The sequence below is a fragment of the Dictyostelium purpureum genome, assembly GCF_000190715.1.
Source record: "Dictyostelium purpureum unplaced genomic scaffold DICPUscaffold_36, whole genome shotgun sequence".
Classification (NCBI taxonomy): domain Eukaryota; phylum Evosea; class Eumycetozoa; order Dictyosteliales; family Dictyosteliaceae; genus Dictyostelium; species Dictyostelium purpureum.
In genome coordinates, this window is record NW_003519373.1 from 23594 (window position 1) to 39269 (window position 15676).

The following is a 15676-nucleotide window of genomic DNA, read 5'->3' on the forward strand; positions in this document are numbered from 1 at the left end:
AAAAATTTTTACATATAAAAATTGGAACGTTAGGGGATAATTTGAAAAAAAATAATATGAAAAAAAAATTTTAAATTTAAAAAAAAAAAAAAAAAAAAAATTGAATTTTTTAAAAAATTTAAAAAAAAAAAAGACGAATTGTTTCAGCCTTTTCGATTCCTTAGATAGTTATATACAATGGGGTATTTATTTATATATATATATACATACACATATTAAATGATTGATTCAAATTCTTTCTCAATCTATCATTATCTATCATTTATCTTTCTTATCTATCATTTATCCACCATTATCACTTGGATTAGAAACTAATATGAACATTAATCAACTATAGTAAGCCAAACGGTTTAAAGACAGCTAGAAAGCTCAGAAATCACAGAAGAGTTCAACGTTGGAACGATAAACTCTACAAAAAAGCTCATTTTGGTACCGCTCTCAAAGGTATGTTGATTAAAAGAAGATTGGCAACAAAACAGCAAAACAGTAATACTAATATAACACTTACATTTTACAGCTAATCCATTCGGTGGTGCTTCACATGCTTCAGGTATCGTTGTTAACAGACTTGGTATTGAAGGTAATTATCATTTACAAATCTAAAAGATTGTTTATAAAAAAATACTAATATATTGTTTTTTTATTTTAATATTATAGCCAAACAAGTAAATATCAAAATTTAGCATTTAGCATCAATTTTTAGGTTATTGTAGCATAGGAATACTAATTCAATTATTTTTTTTTAATTTTTATTTTTAATAGCCAAATTCTGCTATTCGTAAATGTGTCAGAGTTCAATTAAAGAAAAACGGTAAAAAAATCACCGCTTTCGTCCCAAATGATGGTTGTCTTAACTACATCGCAGAAAATGACAAAGTTTTAGTTGCTGGTCTTGGTCGTTCAGGTCACTCTGTCGGTGATATTCCAGGCGTTCGTTTCAAGGTTGTCAAAGTTTCATCAGTCTCACTTATTGCCATCTACCGTGGTATTAAAGATAAACCAAACGTTTAAATAAATATGTTTATCTACTTAAAAAAACATTTTATATAACAAACGAAATTATAATTAGGTTTTTTTACATTCTTTTTTTTTTTTAATATTATTACCTCTTCATACTTTTTTTATTGTATTATAATAAATAAAAAAAGTAATAAACCAAACAAATATAGATTTTGTGTCTGTCAAAAAAAAAAAACCGAAATAATTTTATTTTATTTTAAAAATTTATTTTAGCATAGGACATGATAATGGCACCCAATAACATTTTATATACCAAACAGAGTATCGGATATACAGAACGGCTTAACCATAAGAGGAAATTTATAAAAGCTAGATTTATATATTTTTAAACATAAAAAAATAAATATAAAAAATCAAAATTGAATATGTATTAAATTCAAAATATATTTATTAATTATTTAATTTTTTTGAATAGTAATAAATCAAATGTGTTTGTAAAATCAAATGATTCATTATATTTTTGGAGTAGTCTCCTTTTAAATTCATTATTTATAGAATTTACTTTTGTTTCGCTTCCATTAATAAATCTTTTTGTGAATATTGGGACATAACTTGCTAAATTTGAGGCTGGATCTTTATTGGTTTTACTCCATTGAATTAAAACTTGTTCTTTGTTTATTAATTTTAAACCAATTGATTCAGCATGTTTAATTGCAAAATCAACTTGTTCATTTTTGTAGAGTATGATTTGACCAAACATTGCATCTACTTCTTTGTGCGATAGTATCTTTTCATCTGCCATTTCTCTATATATTTTTTTAATTTTTTTAAATACCATTTCGATGCCTTCAGATACTGGGTTGTTATGATCATATGTTGAGAAGTTACATGATAAAACACCACCTATTTTTAATTCATTGTATCTAGTTTGAAAAGTTTTGGTTAAGAGTGTGGTACCGTATTCATCGAAACCTGGTGGGCAGCTAGTTGGCTTGGAAACAATAATTAAATCTTTATTAATTTGGGAAAATACCGGGTTGTTGGGATCGGCCCAATGAAAGCAATTATATGAAAATATAATATCGCAGGAGTTGTTTGGCATTAGTTGCTGTTCATATGGTTTACCTATTGCATAGCTGTATGTATTGTTGAAGTTTTTTGTATATGAGTTTGGGTTGCAATAAATTTCTTTAAATAGTAATGAAAAGTTGTTGATGGGAAGGTCAGAGTGGTACACCTCTACTATTTTGTCAGCTTCATGTTTCTTCAATTCGCCCATAATGCTGTTTACTTGGTGTATAGAGTTTAAACCTATAGAGCATCCAACATCCAATATTTTAAATGATTCTTTTTTATTTATTTTCCTTTCATTATTTTCATAGGATAGTTGTATCAAACTATTTATTTTTGAATAGTTATTTATAGAGTTTAATTGTTGTGGAGTACAAACTAAATTATAATCTTTTTCCATTTACTTTATAATGTTAAATAATGAATGTAATTTAATTTTTTTTTTATAATTTAAAAAAATATAATAAAATAAAATAAAATTCATAAAATTAATAAATAATTGTAATTCATTCTTAGGTTAAATAAAAAAATTAAAAAATAATCTATTATAAAAATATAATAAAAAATAATATACAAAAAACACAATGTTATAAGATCATATTTGGGTATTTCTTTTATCCCTAAAAAAATCTAGTGTGTTAGGGACTTTTAGTTTCATAAAATGAAGTATTTGTTTATTAAAAACTAACGCTTCATAATTTTTGTTTTGGGAAATTAATAAAAAAAAATATTTAGATATTTTTCTCTCAAAAATTTGATAAAGATATTCCCCAAACCCTTAGATTGGAATTAAAAAAAAAAAAAAAAAAAAAAAAAAGATGTTAAGTTTTTTTTTTTTTTTTTTGGAATAAAACAAAAATAATTTATTTATTGATTTGTTGTAAAAAAAAAGTAAAATTATTTATTTATTTTCTATATTTCTTAATATTTTTTATATTTTTAAAAAATAAATTTTTTTCTTTTTTTTTATATTTTTAAATTTTTTATTTTTTTATTTTTTTTTTCCGTTTCTAAAAAATAAAAAAATAAAATTTTAAACACAACATACACACATACACAAATCAATCAAAAAAAATATTTAATTCAAATTTCCTTTATTTTTTTATTTTTTTTATAAATTAAAAAAAATATATTATTAAATAATATATTATTAATATATGTGTTTTTTTATGATATAGTAAATGGATTTATATAAAAAATCGAATTATTTAAATAAACTTTATTTTTTTATTATTTTTAATTTAATCTTTATAACAACAACAACTATCAGTAATCATCAAGGTATTGTAAATGGGTCAATTGTAGTGTTTAATACCACAGCAAACTGCTATATATCGGGACAAGTATGTGATTTAGGCGATTCAAATAATTGGTCCAATGGAACTCTACCAAAGATGGGTGATGATATATTGATAGACTATAGCAATGTACCATTGGTCGATAGTAGACCAAACTATGTCAATTTGTTGGCCTATAATAAAAGCATGCTTTCGCAATTAACATTCAATTCGATCACTCTTATCGGATCAAGCGAAATAAAGACCCAATTGGCATTATCCAATGTATCGATGACAATAACAACAAATATAAAAGTATTGGACCAATCGACTTTTTCAATGTCCGATCACTCAAGAATGTTTGTTAAAGGCCAAATACTAGTAGAGCAAGAGTCTCAATTCTATCCATCGGGTGCATTACAAATTTCGGATTCTCTTTCAATTTTAAACAATAGTACTATAGGATTTAGCGGTAATAAAACTCAATTATCCACCAACAGCTTCAATATTGACGAATACTCTATATTTAAAGTATATGACCAAATCTTTCAATCAGATCAACCATTTTTATTTGTACAAGGTAAAGCATGTGTATTGTTGGGTAAATTAGTTATTTATTTCGATTCTCTAAGTGAACCAAAGGCCAATTCCGAATATAAATTAATTCAAGTTACAAATGAAGCAATCCTAAATACTACTTTTACTGCTGGAGTTCAATTTTTATTTGATGATCATGAAAAGAGTGATGTTAAATATCAGCTTCAAATTGAAAACAATGGTATTTTAACATTAGAGTTTCATAACTCTAAACTTCCTTTATGGAGCATTCTTTTAATAATATTAACTATCTTTATTGTAGTTGGTTTAATATCTATTGTTATTTATATAGTTAATGATAGAAGAAAAAACAAATTAAATAACAGTATCAACAATAACAATAATATTAATAGTAGTGAAAAAGTTGACATTCACACACCATTAATCAAATAAAAAATTTATTTTATTTCCCTCTTTAATTTTTTTTTATTTAATTTTATTTTTTTTATTATATTTTCTCACCACAACCACCATCACCCCATCGCCACCTTTTTGTTTTGTTGATGTTGCATATCTGTTCTTTATTTTTTTATTTTTTTGAATTTTTTTTTTCTTTTTCTTTTTCTCTTCAAAAAAAAAAAAAAAATTAAATTTAATTAAAAAAAAAAAAGAAAAAAGAAAAGAAAAAAAAAAAAAATAATCACAATCACATCACTCCAATAATTATCATTTAAAATGTCAAAAAATTTACAACTTTCATACCGAAAAAAAAATAAAAAAAATAAAAATAAATTATTTTTAAAAAAAAAAAAATAAAAAATAAATTGCAAATATACTTGATTTATATTTACACAAGGTGTAGGTTAAAAAACAACCCAAAAAATAAACAAAAACTAAATGAAAAAGAGAAATTTTGTTATTTTTTTTATTTTTGTTATTTTTCTCTTTTTTTATTTTTTTTTATTTATTTTTTATTTTTTATTTTTTTTTCTTTTTTATTCTATAAATAAGAAAAAAAATATTCTGCATTCTTTATTTTAATTTTTTCATTATAATAATAATTACAACTACAAATTTTTTCTTTGTGTGTGTTAATTATCTCTATCGCCACTATTATTACTCAAATATCCAATTAGTGTGTGTTATAACATTTTTTTAATTTAATTATTTTTTTTATTTTTTTTATTTTTTTTATTTTTTATTTTTTTAAATAAATAAATTTATTTTTTTTCCTTTGTATAATAAATTTATTTATACATTAGATTTAAAATATTCTTTTTTTTTTTTTTATATATAATTATTACTATATATAAAAATTTTATAAATGTAACAACCTTATTATTTTTTTTAAATTCAAAAAAATCAAAAAAAACAAAGAGTAGACAAAGAGTAAAAGAAAAAAAAAAGCAACCAGAATTTTTTTTTAAATGCAGCAACAATGAACTTTAATAATAAAACTTTAGCAATCATTTTTTTAATTTCAATAATAATCATCAATACATCATGTGCAGTTACACAATTTAATAATTCACAAATTTCAAATTGTAAAGATATTGAAGCACCATGTAATTTACAAGATTCAGTCTATTGGAATAATAATAAATTACCATCTGATGGTGATGATATTATAGTCGATTTTTCAACATTAATAGCATCTGATGCCGTTAATATTAAAAATCAATTATTACTATCAACATTTTCAAATGATAATAATATTAAAAAACTACCATCCTCAACTCCAACAACAACAAATTTAGTTTATTTATTTTTAAATAATTTAAATGCAACTTATAATTCACTAAATTTGGTCGGATATAATGGTGGTGCAGACAACATTACAATAAGTTTGGTATTTTCAAATATTCAAATAACAGTCGAGAAATTAAATCTGACAAATTCATACTTAAACCTAATCAATGCAAGTAGTTTTGTAAAAGTTGAAGACAAATTAATTTTATCAAATAATAGTGTATTCAATATTACACAGAAGAGTAAATTACAAGTAGATGGTGTAGCCCAAGTAGATTCATCAAGTTTTTTAAATTTTTATAATGAATCTACCTTAAGCTTAAACGGTGAATCCATATTCAAGTCCTCTCCATTGTTTCAAAACAATAGTACCTTAATCAATTCAAATGATCCTTCAACAGTTTATTTCCACAGTGGTGTCAAGTCTTATGGAAATGCCGTATTGTCCAATTGCCAATTTTACAAATCTAGCTATTTCTTAGGAAATGTTTCTGTTGACGGTATAGTCGATCTAGTCAGTAATAGTACATCCGCCAGTAGTATATCAGTTTACGGTAATCTTGATGTCGAATCTCATGCATCTATCAATATCAATAATGGATCTGTATTATCATTAGGTGGTAAAATTAATGGAAGATCATCATTAGACAGTGAAAATAACAATTTGTTTTTAAACGGTGGTACTCTAGAAATAGTTAATTCAAATTCCAACTTCTCCATTTCAAATTATACATCAAATAACGAACAATCATATGGTTCAATTTATTTCATCCAAGTCGGAAGCAATGGTTCATCTCTTGAATTATCAAGTAGTATAGTAGGTTTCAACAACTCAAATATAAATGTAGGTGTTATGGGTTCGGCTTTATATATTATTAACAGTACATTTAATAGCTTCTATGAAGATGGGTCCCAGGTCGCAAATGGATCACTCATAAGTACAAGCAACGTAACTATCAACTCTTTACACTTACATTTCACCAAATTAGTAATCGAGGAAGAAAGCACTTTTATCTTGGGTGGCAATGCAATTGTAGATTCCGCTTTTTTGAGCTATAGCGAAAATAATATCGATACTATGGGCAATTTTATTATCACCAATACAAACATTCAAGTTCCACTAATCAACTTGATCGATAAAATGGAATCATTATTCTATTTAATCAACAGTAACTTGTATGGCTCATTAAATGTAACCGATAATAAGTTTTATCCAGTTGGTGTATCAACAGTTTCAAAAGATTTATATGTTGGAACTGGTGGTGAAATTGTTTTTGATCGTTCAAATACTCAATTAATAGTCGGTGGCAATTTATACCTTCAATCAAATTCTGTATTATATATTCAAGATAACAATTCCAACAACAACCTAATTAAAATCAATGGAAATTTAACAATCGCAGGCAAATTGGTTGTAAACATAAAGTGGACCAATAAAATCAAATCTAGTGATTACTCTTTAAAATTATTCGAATTAGACCCCAAGATTCAAAAACAACAGGTTAATGGTGTATTTAATGACGGAATTTCAATTTTGTTTAATGGTGCTTCTCCAAATGATAGAAATAGGGTCGATGGTTATAGAATCAAAGTTGATAGTTCCTATGTTTCCTTAGAAATCCCTTATAAAAAGCTTCCCAAATGGTATATTCATGTTTTGGTAATCGGTATACTATGTGTAATCGGTTTTGTTGCTGGTTTAATATATGCTATTGCTGGTATTAACAATGCTTTAAAATATTATGCATACAAAAGAAGAGAAGAAAAAGAAAATATTAGCTTACCATTATTGAAAAATAAAGATAATACTTCCACAGGTGGTAATAAAGAAGATAAAGAAAATAAAAAAGATGAAGATTTAGAAAAGGTTCCATTAAAAAAATCAAAAAATAACATTGTAACCAATAATATCATTATTACAAGCGAAAATAACAATAGTAATAATAGCAGTGATGAAAATGATAATATTGGTAGTGAAAATAATGTTTAGAAATATAACTTTAAAATAAATAAATAAATAAATAAATAAATAGATAAATAAATAAAAATAAAATAAATATAAAATAAATATAAAATAAATAAAATATGTTGTGTATTAAATAAAATTTTTTATTTTCTTTCTATATAGTCTGGATAAGTTGTTAATAAAAAGTTTGAAATTTCATATGATCTATTGATATTATTGTTTTTGTTGTATATTGCTGTTATTAGTTTCTGTAAGTTCTCGGTTGGCTTATTACATCCTTTTTTATTGTTTATGTATTGATCTAAAAAGAATTGAATAGTTGCTAAATTATTTTCTTCCAAATAACCATCCGCCTCAAGTTTCAAAGTTAGAAGAATCAATGGAGTTTTTAGTGTTATTAAATAGTTGTAAATATCGAATCTGCATGTTTTAATTGAATATTCTACAATACTATTAAAGTTGGTGTCTATGTTTAAATATAAATCTTTTTTATAATTCAAAATTGCTATTGTATCTTGTGTATTGTCATAGATTTCTAATAGAGTTCTAATGTCAATAAAATTAAAAAAATAATCTACATGCTGTGTTGAATCAGTTGAATTAACAATTTCTATTGCCTCTTTAATAAAACCGCAACTAACCAAATAGAGGGCATTCTTATTTTGGATAAAATGTAAAATTCTTTCTTTTTCTTTTTCTATTTTTGATTTTAATTCTGGTTCTGGTTCATTTTTTTTATTTAGTATTTGTTGATAGTTGTCTATTGTTGAATGGCAGTCTTTATCCCAGTTAAAGTGGTTCTTGTTTTCGATTAAATATATAAGGATTTTTTCATATCGTTCTTCAATTGAATCAAGTAGTTCTGCTTCTATCAAAAGGTCTTCTAGTTTAATCTTTTCTTGTTGCTTTAAAAGAAAATCTAAACATTTGATAAAATTTGTTTGGTCTGTTATGCATTCTTGACGATTTTTTAATAGAATTAACCACCTTTTAAAGTTTATTGGGGTTTCTTGGTTTCCTCGATATTGGATGAGATGTAAAAACAGTTCAAAATTATTGATTATACTAAATTCAATTGCCAATTCTTCAAAATTCAATTGCTTTTCAAGGTTCTCTAATATACCATATAGTATTGGTTTAAGTTCTTCGTACCCTGGTTTATTGAATAGCATTTCTAAAATTTTAAAACATAATGGATATTTTAGTTCTTGGTAGCTTATAAAATGATTGAACACAACTTGGATGAATTTCATATTGTAGTCTATTTCTTCTAAAATAGTTTCTAAATCAAAGTCGCTGTGGTTTAAAATAGTTTGAATTGCTTTGTTTAAATTTGTATCCCCACTTAACGAATGAACAGAGTACTTGATTAAGCTTTTTAAATCTAAAGTAAAATATTGGCAACTTGATGCTTGAACCAAGTACACTATAAAGCTAATGATTTGCTTTTCATAATCATCCTGTGATTGATTTTCATTTGATTTATTAAATATAAAATCCTGGTTTATAGTTGAATTAAGACATGTGAAAACCGTTAAGGTACTCTTATCTTCTTTTGTAATTTCCAATAGTTTTTTTATTTGATCTAGTCTTAAGTTTGGAATAGTTTCATTTTGAACACTTTTTGAAAATATTTTGAAAGGACCTATTTGAGGCGCTTCTTTTTTAATTTTGTTATATAGGTACAATGCATTTGAAAATGAATTTAAATAGTCTGATGTGTGAAAACAAGAAAATATGGTTTGGATACGATTTTGATGAATGGAGTTTGAAGAGTGTGGATGGGCAATTACTGTATCTAAAAGTTCGTTTAGTTGGTCAGGAGTAAAGGTTTGAAATCTAAATACAAAAGAGCTTTCTGGAAAGTTTGTAGAGGTAATGTTTTTTAAATAAAATTTTGTTGCTTCAAATTTACGTTCAGGGTTTTTACATTTGAAAGAGCTTGGGGATGTAAAACGGCCATAGTAGGTATCTGTAATTAAATTTCTAAAAAAGCCTAAAGAGAGTGTTGATTTATGCTGTTGATAAATTGAATCCATTTGTTTATAATGCTTTATAAATAAAGTTTTTAAAATCATGTTCTCTAAATGGGAGCCATAGGCTTGAAGGTTTTCATAGTTTGGTTTCAGGTGATTTTCAATTAGATATATTATGTTGTAGAAGCCATTTTCTAAATGATCCAATCTATAATAGTTGTAATGTTCAGCTACTAACTTTTGTAAAGAAGCCAAATCCCAATCTACCAAATTATTTGAAAATATAAATTCTAAATGTGAGTGATGAATATTGGTCAACTCTCTTAAATCTATTGACTTTTCTTTTGCGGTCTTTAGGTCTATTCTTAGCTTGTCTTTAAATATTTCATATGCTCTGTCATTGCTTGTTTTTCTTGATAAATATATAAAATTAAAATCTTTTACTTGTTTGTCAATTGTTTTTTCGCAGACCAGTTCTAATACTTCAAAATAATCTTGATCATCTCTTGATATTTCAAATAGTTCATAAATATCTTTATTTGATATTAATAGTGAGTGGTGGTTATTTGACTTAAATTTATCAATTAAAATTGGTATTCTTTTTTTTGACTTTAAAAACCATCCTAATTTATTTATTTTTGAAAATGGTATTCTATCACCAATACAATGATTTATCGATGGTACATATTGGTTTTGAATGTTAAATAATATTAACTTTCTAATAATAATATTTCTCCAAACTTTAAAAAATAATTGATCCATTTTAAAAATAAATGATTTTTAATTAAAATATAATAAAAAAAAAGGGTGGTTTTTTTTTTAAATTTTTTTATATAAATAAATAAAAAAAAAATTAAAAAAAAATTAAAAAAAAAAGAATATTTTTGATATCTTTTTTCATTTTTTTTCTTATAATATGTCTTTTGGGATGAATTTAGGTATTGTAATTATTATAATTTATTAATTTCTTATATTTTATTTAAAAGAATAAAATGAATCTAGATATTTTATTAAATAAAACGTTAACAAACATTGAAAGAGCAAAATATAAATACCATAAAATAAATTAAAATTATTTAATAATTTTTATTTAATTTAAACACTGTTTTTAATATTAAAAAATTTTATATAAACTATTTATTTTTATATTTATTATTTTTTATATTTATTTTTATTTTTAAAAACTGTTTTTAAAATTTAAATATTTTGAATGAAATTTTCATTTTTTTTTTTTTAAATTTTTTTAAATTTTCATCAGTTTTTCAATTAAAAATCATAAGCCTACTCTAATTATTTCAATTAAAATGTATTAAATCATTATTTATCATTAAAATGGTAAACTTAAAATATTTTGAAATCAATTTTAATATTGAACAAAAAAAAAAATATAAGTAGAAAAATATTTTTTTTTCATTTATTCAAACAAACAAACAAACAAACAAATAAATAAATAAATAAATCAATCAAATCAAATAAATCAATCAAATAAAATATTAAAAAAAATGGCAACTATTTTCGATGTCTTATTAAACCAACATTTTAATAACAGCAGTTTTAATAATAAATCACAACCAACAAAACAAGAAATCATCAATATCGTTCCAGAGTTAGATTTAGTTGAAACTAAAGATTCATTAATTATCGAAACAGAATTGGCAGGTGTAAATAAAGAAGATATCCAAATAGAAATTAAAGATTCAAAGCTATATATTCAAGGTGAAAAGAAAAGATCAACATATAAAGATAATACAATAACCTCTGACAAATCTACAAACACTGAAAATGAACCATTAATTGAGGGATTTGAAGATGAAACCACTACCACCAGTACCAATACAGATAGTAGTTTAGAATCACCAAGAAAAAAAGCCAGATCAGAACCTACCAGTGATAGTTCCAAAGATAAAGTCAGAAAGTATATCACAGAAAGATCATATGGTAAATTCAAAAGATATTTAGACTTAAATAGATTATTACATACTTTGGATTTGTCATCAATCAAAACACAATTTAATAACGGTCTTTTAACCATAACCATAAATAAGAAAAAAGATTACTCAAGCACTATAAAAATTAATTTAAACTAGCCATTAAATAAAAATAAAATATAGATGTAAATTAATTTAAACTCCTTTTTGTATATTAAAATATAAATAAAGCAATAATTATAAAAATAAAGTTTTTTTTTTTTCATTTGTTTTTATTTTATTTATTTAACTTAAATAAATGTAAATAATAATCTTTTTTTAAAATTAGCATTTGCCTAAAGCAGAGTCTATTGGAGATGACCAAAGGGTATCGTTGCTTCCATCAAATACTTTTAATGAACCAGAGTCGTATAGTCTAACAAAGTATGGTCCAGATTTATGGGTTTTTTTATTACATGTGTTACTTGACCATGTACAGTGGTTTTTGGTATCATATAAACAGAGGTTTCCATCACCTTGCATGATCATTCTATATGGGTGATGGCCGTGTTTTTCAGAGTGTGATGCGAATATTACTCTTCTTTTTTCTTCACTACTTTTAGGAATTGAATAAACTACCCAGTTTCCATCAGTTTGCATGACAGCTTCATAACGGTCATTCCATGATACTAATTTACCTATAATTATTTAATCAAAAAAATAATTAATAATTAAAAATTTAAGAATCTAATATATAATTGATACTTACCAACACCTTCGTCTGAATGTAAAGTTTCATCAATTTGTAAAGTATCTTTAATCATTTTTATATGTTTTTATAAATAAATAAATAAAATAATAAATAATTTGTTTGTTTGTTTGTTTGTTTTTTTTAATGAAATAATAATATTGTTTTTTTGAATGAATATTTAATATTTTTTAAAAACTTTTTATAGTTTTTTTTTTCCTTTAATTATTTTATTTTTTATTTTACAAAATTATCTTTTTATTTTTTTGTGGTGATTGCGGTTATTTTGCTTGATAACTTTTAAAAATTAATAATGAATGATTCCGTTGAACAGTATCTAATTTGATTGAAATTTTTTTTTAGAAATCTCGATCTATTTTTTGCTTTGTATTTCTTTGTGGTTTTTTTTGAATTGGGAAAGCAAAAAGTTTTTTTTTGTGAAATTTTTTTTTTTAAATTTTTTTTTTTAGTGTGTTAAATATATTATATTATAATATGAAAGTAATAATGTATTAATGGGGAGAGATGCACGCCGATTTTTTAAAAAAATGAAAAATTTAAAAATAACTTTTTATTTTTATTTTTTTTTTATTTTTTTTTTTTTTATAAAACCCACACACCTTTTTTTTTTGTAATTGTATTTTTTTCTTTGGGAAAGGTTCCACATTAAAAAACAATGAAGAAATCTTAAAATTGTAGGGTTAACAAATCAAATCGATTGCGATTGTAAATATCGTTATATAAAAATTAAAATAATCTATCAAAAATGGGTTGAATAAAAAATAAAAATTCAAAAAAAAAAATAAAGTTATTTTTTGTAAGTAAAAAAAAAAATATAAATAGATTTTTGCTTTTATTTTAATTCATTCACTTATTTATTCTTTTATTGTTATATTATATTAATAATTTTAAATTATCTTTTTTTTTTTATCTTCAATTTAAATATAAAAAACCTTTTTAAAATGGCTTTAGATACCGCTGTTAATTCACAAATTACCGATGCTGTTGATGATGCTCAACAAACTTCAGTTGTTGATAAATCATGGAGTATTCCAAAATCAAGCACCGTTAAAACCAACTATCAAATCGATAAGCATTTAAAGTTATTAACTAATCCAGAGTCAATGGTCTTTATTGATAGTGAAGATAAATCAGAAAGTTCTACCATCAGTGTTGGTAAATTAAAATTACCAGTATGTATATTTGCTTATAATAAAACCATGGTAATATTAAATAGTTAGATATTAATTATTTTTTTATTATAGGTTCAAATTAAACCAGTTGCAGCTTTAAGAAGTTTTATTAGTAGTCAAACAGTTGTTGGAACCCAAGAGCACGAATTAACTAAAAAGAAAGGTTATAGCACAACATTTACCGCTAGTACTTCCTTAAAATCAAGCATTAGTGGTGGTATTGGTGAATGTGAGGCCTCATTCGAAGTTACAACCGAATTTAGTTATTCTCAAAATAGTTATGAGGAAAAGAGTGAAACTTGGACCACTACTCTTACAGAAGGTAGTTACACACTTTATCAAAATATTCTTTTATATGCATTCAAAGTTGATGCCGCAGCAGACCCAGCAATTCGTGATGTTTTCACTAAAGACAGTCCAGATCTTACTTTTTATCAAAGACCAAACACTCAAGAATGGTATTTATTTGTTCCAACTTATATGAATTCACCATTCACCATTAGCTTTAGCAGTGATACTTATGACCCAGTATCAGAAGACGATGTAATCTCTTATTTAATGAACAATGGATACAGTAAATGGTGCAAATTTTAAATAATCTAAAATACAAATTGTATTTTATTTTTTCAATCTTTTTTATTAAATAAAATAAATAAACTTTAAAATTATAATTTTTTTAAAATAATTTAAATAAATATTTTTATTTTATAATTAAGCAATTTTACATAATATTGGTTTATAAAATTATTAAATAATTCCCTTAATTACAACCACAGCTTCCAGTACCTAATAAACCATTGACAAGACCGCCAACAGTGCCAACAACAGTACCAACTAAAGCACCAGTAGTAACTAAAAGACCACCGACAAGATTTGGAACAAGGCCGCCATTACCACAGCCACCACCACATTGAACATTGTTTGAGCTTTGTAATGATGATGAGTTATAAGATCTCATTGAAGCTGATTTTGAAATTGATGAAGTATTACCGAGTGATGAAATTGAAGCTAAAAGAAAAGAAAATAAAATAAAAAATTAATACTTTATAAACTAAAAGTAATTTTTTTAATAAAATTAAAATATAACTTACCAAAAAGAGTCATTTTTAATTTAGTTTTGTATTAATTGATTTTTAATAATATAATGAAAAAAATAAAAAATTTTAATTCTTATTTATACTTTTTTTTTATATATATTTGTTTAAACAATCAAATAAAAAATAAATTAAAAAATAATATTTTAACTTAAAATATATTAAACAATAATTTAAATCACCGAAACAATCACAAGTCAGTTCAAATATTAGTTTATAATATAAAAGTATTATAGATTTGTGTTATTTTAGATTAGGTTATTTTTTTATCAGTATATGCATATTTTTATTATATTAACCACATTGTGTGTTACATTAATTAAATTTACCCCTTTTTTTTTTTCAATTTTTTTTATTAAAAAAAAAAATCTAATAGATTGTTAAATGATTTTGTGTGATTATATATAATCGATCATTATTTCAATATTTAAAATGGGTAAATATTTTATAACTATAAATGTTCACAATCTAAAGAAACTTCAAATATCAAAAGATTATTATATTAATTAGTTTTATTTTTTTTTATAAATTTTTCACTTTCAAAAAAAAAAATATAAATATAAAGTTTTTTTTTTTAAAAATAATCAATAATTTAAAAATAATTAACTTTAAAACTAAAATGACTCTCTTTGGTATATATATTTATAAAAATATATTATATTTTAAAATATATTTTAAAAAATAAAATTTTTTTAATTTTTAATTTTTTTTTTTTATTTAGCCGCAATTTCATCCCTCGGTAATACTTCATCAATTTCAAAATCAGCCCATTGAGATCTTACAATTCATCATCATTACAAAGCTCAAATAAAGGCCAATGCGGTAGGGTATGTGGTAAAGGTGGACTTGTTCCAAAGCTTGTGGGTGGACTTCCAAAGACTACTGGTGCTTTAGTTGGTACTGTTGTTGGACTGTTGGCGGTCTTGTCAATGGTTTATTACGAACTGGAAACTGTGGTTGTAATTAAAATCACTAAATATCCAAACTAACACTAGCTTTAAGCACAAAGTTTGGGTTGCAATTAAAAATCAATTGTAAATTTAAATAAAGTTAAAAACTATTTATTTTGTAAACAAAATTTCAAAAATGCTTTTATATTGTAAAATTAATTTTTTTATAAATTTTTGTTTTAATTTTTCTTATATAAGGTTTACTTAAATTAACTTTGATATAGAAATAAAAATCTTTTGAAAATAAT

The 15676-nt window shown here is 23.6% G+C and overlaps 9 protein-coding genes across 9 annotated transcripts in view; 5 read left to right on the forward strand and 4 right to left on the reverse strand.

Annotated features, from left to right (window-relative positions):
- Positions 1-146: 146 nt before the first annotated feature.
- DICPUDRAFT_45833 (40S ribosomal protein S23) lies at positions 147-1056 on the forward strand. The gene is made up of 5 exons (XM_003284945.1): positions 147-182; positions 338-444; positions 518-580; positions 658-665; positions 763-1056. The coding sequence occupies exons 1-5, from the start codon at positions 178-180 to the stop codon at positions 1009-1011; spliced, it is 432 nt and encodes a 143-aa protein (XP_003284993.1). The 5' UTR covers positions 147-177; the 3' UTR covers positions 1012-1056.
- A 533-nt stretch (positions 1057-1589) lies between these two features.
- On the reverse strand, positions 1590-2431 carry DICPUDRAFT_53304 (uncharacterized protein; the record flags this gene model as incomplete). The annotated part of the gene is made up of 1 exon (XM_003284975.1): positions 1590-2431. A coding segment is annotated over one exon (840 nt), but the record flags the coding sequence as incomplete, so codon positions are not given.
- Positions 2432-3212: 781 nt separating this feature from the next.
- DICPUDRAFT_148842 (uncharacterized protein) lies at positions 3213-4298 on the forward strand (the record flags this gene model as incomplete). Its single annotated transcript, XM_003284946.1, has 1 exon — positions 3213-4298. The coding sequence occupies one exon, from the start codon at positions 3213-3215 to the stop codon at positions 4296-4298; it is 1086 nt and encodes a 361-aa protein (XP_003284994.1).
- Positions 4299-5241: 943 nt separating this feature from the next.
- Positions 5242-7674, forward strand: DICPUDRAFT_96905 (uncharacterized protein). Its single transcript, XM_003284947.1, has one exon. It carries the CDS (start codon positions 5284-5286, stop codon positions 7582-7584), a length of 2301 nt encoding a protein of 766 aa, XP_003284995.1. The 5' UTR covers positions 5242-5283; the 3' UTR covers positions 7585-7674.
- A 29-nt stretch (positions 7675-7703) lies between these two features.
- On the reverse strand, positions 7704-10298 carry DICPUDRAFT_75956 (uncharacterized protein; the record flags this gene model as incomplete). The annotated part of the gene is made up of 1 exon (XM_003284976.1): positions 7704-10298. The coding sequence occupies one exon, from the start codon at positions 10296-10298 to the stop codon at positions 7704-7706; it is 2595 nt and encodes an 864-aa protein (XP_003285024.1).
- A 657-nt stretch (positions 10299-10955) lies between these two features.
- Positions 10956-11705, forward strand: DICPUDRAFT_91426 (uncharacterized protein). The gene has a single exon (XM_003284948.1). It carries the CDS (start codon positions 11039-11041, stop codon positions 11621-11623), a length of 585 nt encoding a protein of 194 aa, XP_003284996.1. The 5' UTR covers positions 10956-11038; the 3' UTR covers positions 11624-11705.
- An 83-nt stretch (positions 11706-11788) lies between these two features.
- Positions 11789-12267, reverse strand: DICPUDRAFT_75958 (uncharacterized protein; the record flags this gene model as incomplete). Its single annotated transcript, XM_003284977.1, has 2 exons — positions 11789-12141; positions 12213-12267. The coding sequence occupies 2 exons, from the start codon at positions 12265-12267 to the stop codon at positions 11789-11791; spliced, it is 408 nt and encodes a 135-aa protein (XP_003285025.1).
- An 886-nt stretch (positions 12268-13153) lies between these two features.
- On the forward strand, positions 13154-13978 carry DICPUDRAFT_75959 (uncharacterized protein; the record flags this gene model as incomplete). Its single annotated transcript, XM_003284949.1, has 2 exons — positions 13154-13384; positions 13457-13978. The coding sequence occupies 2 exons, from the start codon at positions 13154-13156 to the stop codon at positions 13976-13978; spliced, it is 753 nt and encodes a 250-aa protein (XP_003284997.1).
- A 75-nt stretch (positions 13979-14053) lies between these two features.
- Positions 14054-15676, reverse strand: part of DICPUDRAFT_91427 (uncharacterized protein) — a 2240-nt gene continuing 617 nt past the window's right edge. The window contains exon 2 of the mRNA XM_003284978.1: positions 14054-14392. Coding sequence (XP_003285026.1) covers positions 14145-14392 — 248 coding nt within the window. The 3' untranslated portion in view covers positions 14054-14144. The remainder of the gene's footprint in view (positions 14393-15676) is intronic.

Coding starts and splice junctions, on each gene's coding strand:
- DICPUDRAFT_45833 (XM_003284945.1), top strand. Junction 445..517: donor TTTTGGTACCGCTCTCAAAG/GTATGTTGATTA, acceptor TACATTTTACAG/CTAATCCATTCGGTGGTGCT.
- DICPUDRAFT_96905 (XM_003284947.1), top strand. CDS start 5,284: ATGAACTTTAATAATAAAACTTTAGCAATCATTTTTTTAATTTCAATA.
- DICPUDRAFT_91426 (XM_003284948.1), top strand. CDS start 11,039: ATGGCAACTATTTTCGATGTCTTATTAAACCAACATTTTAATAACAGC.